Source organism: Alosa pseudoharengus, unplaced genomic scaffold (genome assembly GCF_046254945.1).
Source record: "Alosa pseudoharengus isolate Yale_2024_CS ecotype anadromous, Long Island Sound unplaced genomic scaffold, YU_APseudo_1.1 YU_APseudo_1.1_scf_12, whole genome shotgun sequence".
In the NCBI taxonomy this organism is placed as follows: Eukaryota; Metazoa; Chordata; class Actinopteri; order Clupeiformes; family Clupeidae; genus Alosa; species Alosa pseudoharengus.
The window spans coordinates 19,779,725-19,787,224 of record NW_027468587.1 but is presented as its reverse complement, the minus strand read 5'-3'; the positions used below and the strand labels follow the sequence as shown (position 1 = coordinate 19,787,224).

At 48.0% G+C, this 7,500-nt stretch overlaps 1 protein-coding gene across 1 annotated transcript in view; it reads right to left on the bottom strand.

Annotated features, from left to right (window-relative positions):
* The window catches only part of LOC143119633 (neural-cadherin), a 182,110-nt gene that overhangs the window by 44,559 nt on the left and 130,051 nt on the right, over positions 1-7,500 (bottom strand). Inside the window, exons 14-17 of the mRNA XM_076281255.1 lie at positions 6,968-7,136; positions 6,477-6,647; positions 5,165-5,337; positions 1,057-1,224 (exon numbers count right to left, since the gene is read on the bottom strand). Of these exons, the coding sequence (XP_076137370.1) occupies positions 1,057-1,224; positions 5,165-5,337; positions 6,477-6,647; positions 6,968-7,136 (681 nt within the window). The remainder of the gene's footprint in view (positions 1-1,056; positions 1,225-5,164; positions 5,338-6,476; positions 6,648-6,967; positions 7,137-7,500) is intronic.

The window sequence follows — 7,500 nt, the reverse complement described above, 5'->3', positions numbered from 1 at the left end:
AAAGAGGAAGAAAGAGAGGGAGGGAGAGAAGGGAGGGGAGGGATAGAGGGAGTAGAAAGAGAACTTCCAGCAATTCTCCTCTTGGCTCTCTATTGCTGATGAATCGGCAAAGAGTGGAAAAGAAAGAGAGCAAGAGAGAGAGAGAGAGAGAGAGAGAGAGAGAGAGAGAGAGAGAGAGAGAGAGAGAGGTGGAGGACTCTTGTTCTTCTCCATGAGTAATAGAGAGAGTTGAAGTGCAGACGGATGCACCTGGATGCACCCCCTGCAGTGGATTTCGGGGCTTTTTCAAACATCCAAACTCTGTGAGTGAGGGCCGGGAGGATGAAGGTGAGGAGGAGAGCTATGCTAAAAGCCGTGAGCACCGTCAGACAGGTAACAAGCGTCTGGCTGCAGGAAAGAAAAATGCTAATCTGACATCAAAGACTCAGAGAGGTGTCTCAAACCCAAACCTGGTCAAATATAAATCACTCTGACCCTTGCTCCATCTGTCTACAGGTTCAAAGCTACACAAAGTAGTACAGGTAATGCTAAATCCTCATAGTGTTCCTGGTCCATGTCCTTGCTAAACTCTTCAAATTAGCCACTGCCCCTGTCACTCACCATTCTCCAAAGAGCCAGAGGAAGAATCCAGATACATAATGACACAGATAGAAAGACCCAATCACCTTTACATTCATTCATTCAACTAGCTCAGTGAATACACTACATACATCGCTTCACTCACTAAATGGTGCTTTCAGTTAGCGTGAAAGCAGAGCCGTTGGTGTACAAGGGCAAAACACTGCACAATGGCTGTATGTCTGTTCATACAGTATTTATAATTTGTGTGTTTCTGTGACAGTGTGTGTGTGTATGTGTGTGTGTGTGTGTGCGTGTGTGTGTATGTGTGTGTGCGCGCGCACACTTGCACGCGGTGTTTGTATTGTACTCCTGTAGGCTTGTTCTCACGCTTTTGAATATATAAGTTGTCTGTCAATGTCAGTGCCTATTGCATGCATGTGAATAACTGTCCTTATGCGATTTGTGTGCATGTGTATTCTTGTATCGAGCACTCACCACTATCTTGGAGTCCCTGACTGTGTTCTCGGGGATGGTCACCCAGTACTCAGGCTGTTCCCACTGCGGTGGCTGGTTGTGGACATTGGTGATGGTCACGCTCAGGTCCACCCAGCTGCTCCGGTTGCCTCCATCTGTGGCGATGATCTTTTGTGTGATCCGCGACGTCTGGACGAGGAGGACAGAGATGGGGAAAAGTGAAAGGAGGGAGAGATGGATGAGAAAGAGGAAGGGATAGAAGACAATTAGGAGTGAAAGATCAGGAACAAAAGAAAATGTGAGAGATAGAGGAAGATGGACAGAAAAGGAGGAAGGGAGAGAGAGGGAGAGAGATAGATGAGAAATAGAAGGGACAGAAGAGATAGAGGAAGATAGAGGAGAAGAGGACAGACAGAAAAGACATAAGAATATGAGGAAAAAACAAGCATAGGGGGAAGAACAAAGACATTGAAAGGTCATGAGTTCACACAGCCTCATGTTGACCTTTGACTCCATCTCCATGATGCCCTCAGTCAGCAGGCCTGAGCACAAGTGCCACCAAGCTCCCAACACCTGAGCTCAGTCACAAGCAACAGGATGCCTCATGGGAGACTGCTGTACGGAAATGAGGAGACAGAGAGTGCTGGGAGTGGGCATCTGGTACCTTTCACTGATTTAAAAAGGGAAAAGAATTAAAAGCGTCTCGAGAGAAGAAAGAGAACACGACACTATAAGGGAGGAGAATAGTCAGCATTATTCATCGCCCAAAATGAACGGCAAGAAGAGACTTCTAAGGCACACTGTGGCGACAAGAAAGACAAGAAAGACAAAAAGAGAGAGAGAGAGAGAGAGGAGAAAGAGGGAGAGATTTATCATCAATGCTGCTACATATTTTGCCTCTTAATTTGACTTTCAAGGCCGAGGCCATGGAGAACAAAGCCGGGCCTACCCTTGTGCTACATATTCCGCTTGCGGTTTCATTAAAATCACCGCTGTTCCATTAATAATGGAAGAGCTTTATGAAGTCGAGTCAGCATTACAAAAGAACTTTGCCTAACTGGTTCCAAAATATCTCCCCCGTTTCAGGTCTGTCTGTAATATTACGTTTGAGAGAGAGAAAGAGAGATTGAAAGGAAGAGACTGGAGGGGACAGGGGAGTTCATGTGTATGCATGTGTGCGCGTGACCATGCATGTGTGTGTGTGTGTGTTGTGGTGGAGGTTGCCTGTTTGAAGGCAGGGTGAGTAACTCTGCCTGACATCTCCTGGCTTCTCAGCTGTGATGCCTTCTGACAAATGTGAGGCAGTGTGGCAGGGTGCGGTGTAATGAATAGCATGCCCTGGACGGGACCTGTGCCCACCTTACTGACCCATGCTGAGCTAATCGGAGCGTTAACGGCCAAGGAGCAGGGGCGTGAGGGGGCATGTCCCTACCGCCAACACACACACACACACACACACACACACACACACACTCCACGGCTCAATTCTCCATCTCCCTCTTAGGCTCCCAGAGTCGAGTCGGAATCCATCTCCGTCAGTGGTGGATGGAGCTGACGTTTAAAAGCTAAAAGGTGTTGGGCGTGAGCTCCGCATGAATGATTCAGTTTGGGCAACGTTGGGGCCTTACACCCCCCACCCCCAACCTACCCCCAACCTACACCCCCCCCCCCCCCAACCCCACATCTCCAGCCCCCAGCCCACAATAACCACGATAGATTTCACAAAGCAGATTTGGGCCCTTACACCCCTCCCCCTCCATCTCTGCCTCCACCCCCCCCCTCATCTCCTCCATCTCTGCCTCCACCCCCCCCATCTCCTCCATCTCTGCCTTCGCCCCCCCCTTCATCTGCCCCATCATCTGCCTCCACCCTCCTCCCCTCTCTACTGAAGGCCTTTGGCTGGAGCCCTGTCTGATCTGCAAGAGCGCTACACCTAATGTGCAATGGCTGCTGTGGAGGCTTGGACTGGGCGGGCGCTCACATGGCCATGGATGCTCTATATATCTTGTGCAGAAATGTCAGAGAAGGGTTGAAGAGCAGGGGAGCTGACATTTGTGCCGAGACAGATATTTAAAAAAAAATGCTTGTGCACATACAGATATAGACAAAAAATGCAAGCACAGATGAAAGACTGTATTAGTGTGTGTGTGCGTGTGAGTGTGTGTGTGTGTGTGTGTGTGTGTGTGTGTGTGTGTGTGTGTTGGCGCTTATTGAAGAAAAGCAGATACAGATATATGGGGGATGGAAAGCAGAATGGGAGCAATAGAGAGATGAGTTTAGTTGCTGCGAGAGAACAGAGAGTGAGAGAGAAAGAGACAGACTGACAGAGAGAGAGTGTGAGAGAGAGAGACCGAGATTAAGATAGTGAGAGAGAGAGTGAGAGTGAGAGAGAGAGAGAGATAGAGAGAGAGATAGAGATAGAGAGAGAGTGACGAAGAAGAGGAAGACAAGCGTGCATCGACGGAGAGAAAGGCGAGCGCACACGCGACAAAAACAATGCAGACAGGCATGTGCGGCGGCGGTGTCTTGGCTGAAGCCGAGGAGCCCTATAAATAAAATGTCATTGTGTGGTGTCAGCACCCTGCTGCCTAAGAGGGAGACGACCAAATGTCGCAAACCACCGCCGCCAGATATATGCTTGCATGCGCTCATCTGGGCGTGCATGTGTTTGCTTGGGTGTGTAAGTGAATGTGAGTGCCTGTGTGTGTGTGTGTGTGTGTGCGTGTGTGTGTGCGTGTGCGTGTGTGTGCGCATGTTTGTGTGTGTCTGTGTGTGTGTGTGTACTTGTGAGTGTGTGCGCATGTTTGTGTGTGTGTGTGTGTGTGTGAGTGTGTGTGTGTGTGTGTTCAGCATGGCACAGTGTTTCCCCCGTTGATGTTAAGATATATGTATAAATATAGACAGGAGCAGCGTGTTGTTATTACGGCTGTGCCATGTCTCATATGCAAATGCAACGCACCGAGACGCTGCTGGAGGTGAATGCTGGTCTCAGCGGAGGATATCAAGAGCATACAAGATGTGTGTGCGTGTTTGTGTGTGTGTGTGCGCAACTACAAACGATGTGAGTACACAGTATGTGTATACACACACATGCTGGTAGGAACAGGGAGGCACACACACACACACACAAACACACAGGGGAGGGGATGAAACACCTGTACCAGGCCAGCCATCCAGCTGTGGACTGTTTGTCTCCACAGGCAGAAAGGGGGGTGTGCTCTTTATGGGATGAGCAAGCTGTATGGGGTGGGATAGGTGTGTGTGTGTGCGTGTGTGTGTGTGTGTGTGTGTGTGTGTGTGTGTGTGTGTGTGTGTGCGTGCGTGCGTGCGTGCGTGCGTGCGTGCGTGCGTGCGTGCGTGCGTGCGTGCGTGCGTGCGTGCGTGCGTGCGTGTGTGTGTGTGTGTATGAGTGTTGGACACTGTGCATTGATAAATCTGGAAAAGCACAGTCTGTGGGGTAAACACTCCTGACATTCAAAGCGATGAAAATCTGCATCTTAATCCCCTTTCTCAAAACCACATGCTACACAGTAATCCCCCACATATTACATATTCCACAATATACAGATCGAGAAAGACAAGACAACATGTTGTTACATACACAGACCCATCTAAATATATGATTTTCAGAATTCCATAATGTTTTTTTTATTCAAAAATGATTAGCTTAGCTAAATGTTAGAAGTAGAATGTCTTGACAGTTTGAAACATTCAGTAGATCGAATTTCTCTTTTGACTCATCATGACAACCAGAGTACTGTCAGATATAAAAATGTCTCAAGAGATGTCAGCCAGAGTTATTCACCCTGCCTTCAAACAGATGAATCCCTCACAACAGCAAGCGTTGTGAGGGACACACACACACACCCACACATACACACACACACACACACACACACACACACACACATACACGCACACACACACACACACACACACACACACACACACACACACACACACACACGCACACACACACACACGCACACACACACACACACACACACACACACACACACACGCACACACACACACACACACACACACACACACACACACCCACACAAACACACAGACACGCACATACATCTGAACTGACTATAGAAGTTGGCTGTGTGTGGCTGGTTACCTGTGAGATGGGGTGGTTGACGTAGACCCAGCCGGTAGTGGGGTTGATCTGCAGGTAGGCAGGCTGCTGGCTGGACAGCGAGTAGGTGATGGCCGCGTTGGTGCCCTGGTCATCGTCATGGGCAGCCGCCCGCAGGAAGCTGGTGCCAACCGGCGTATCCTCACGCAGGAAGTCTTGTTGACAGCAAAGGGAGAGCACAAAGTGTCAACACAGATGCCACCGAAACAAACGACAATAACAACAATAACATTAACTACAGTGACAACAAACAATTGCCACCATCACCATTCAGGCGGTAGCTGAAATGAAATGCATGCCCTAGAAACACTTCAATCTCCCCGATTAATAGTTGATGAGCCTATTCTGCTGGCAATTTATTTATTTTTTTTGCTTTCCTTTTAATATGATGATGAAAAGGAATTCTGACTTCAAAACTTATCAAACACGTAGCTGCTCGCCTGGTAAACAAACAAATCTGCAAAGAGGAGAGGCGGCAACAAACATTTCATCACTCTCGCCCGAGTGCTTTCCAGGATTACACCAGTGATTAAAAAAGAACACACACTCTCACCCTCTCCCTCCCTCCCTACCTCCCTCCCTCCTCACCCCCCCCCCCTCTTTTCTTTGCAACCAGGGCTTTGCTAAGCCATACCTTTCACAAAAATTGTCTGACATTTCAGCAAACATCAAGAGCCACTGACACTGATGAAAACAGGAGCTTCTGCGGCTCCTTAATTTGAAATTTGGCTAAAGCCAGCAGAAACTTCTGACTTGTGCTCTTTAATGCGATGTAAAAGCACCACCTGTGAATGTTTCATGAGTGGCTAAGCTCCTTTCACCCCAGGGGGGACGTGAGGGGGAAACCCCTGTCTGGGGGTCTCTCTCTCTCTCTCTCTTTCTCTGTCTTTCTCTCTCTCTCTCTCTCTCTCTCTCCTTCAGAGCAGGTAGGACACATTTTGATGGGCTGGGCCTGAAAAAAAAGGGCCTATATAGATATGATGCATCCAAAAGTGACCCAACAACATGTCTGCTAGACTGACCTAACACACATTAGTACACATAACTGTACAATTGAAAGGTAAAGGGAAATGTAACTGACCCTTATTGATCAATCTGAATTAGACTTTTTAACAGTCATGTACACCCAATCAGTGTGTACTGGGGGATGGCAGTTGGGACACAGTGGCGTGAGGGCATAATGTACTTTTATTTATTTATTTTTCTACTTTTTTATTCATAGTACAAATGCATTGGGTCTAAGAGGCTGTTTACAGTCAGATTGTAGAGCATGGATAGGAGCTGCTACACTCACATTGGTAGCGGCTGTTCTCAAATTTGGGATCATTGTCGTTCTGGTCTGCGATGACGATGGTGATCTGGCAGATGCCGATAAGAGGCTCCTCAGCCTGGTCAGTCGCCGTGACTGACAGACTGTACTCTCGCTGGCGCTCCCGGTCAAAGGTCACGGATGTGCTGATCACACCTAAGGTGAAAGGTCAAAAGGTCACACATTTCCAAACCATTCCAACTTTTATATACCATGCATACAAAGGAATATATTAGTGTACTGTTAGTGACTTAGCATTAATTAATTATAGCAATTATAATAATATAATATCAGTGTTAATGACAATAATATGATGTTTCTCTTCATTTGTGACAAGATATGACATGAATGTCTTTGTTCAAGCATCAAGCAATCTGCCAGAGCTAGAATGCATCAATGCCAATCTGTCATGAGTGTATCAATCTCTTGAGCTTTTTGGTATGAGCTTGGCGTTCAGAGAGATGACGAGTCTCTACCTGTGTCAGGGTCGATGACGAAACCTGACGAGGCGCCGTCGCGCTGCATGATGCCGTACTTCACGTCTCCGTTGAGGCCGATGTCCGCGTCGTGGGCATGCACGCGCAGCACGAACGTCCCCGGGGGCTGGTTCTCCAGGACCCACGTGCTCACACTGTAGTTCTGACACTGGGGTGGGGGCCGTGGGGGGGGGGGGGGGGGGGTTGAGGGGGAGCATGATAGGATTATTGACACCTCCAGTGTTTCAACATATTGATCAAATCAATCAGAGAAATAATTGCCTAAATCAGTGTATGGCTCATGTTATCCCAGGTGATTTCCTTTGCATTTGAACTTTTCTCAACTATTTGTAATTTGACATTGTGAGTAACAGTATCATTAGAGACGCCATTAGACTGAAGTAGCATACCCAGATTCAGGCCCATTGGCCTCCACGTGCCCTTTGCTACAGGACAGCCTTGTTGGCTCCCAAGCAAATTACTGAGCGATCGAGAATGACACCATCACACTTTCCCCCCAAAAGCGAGTCGTG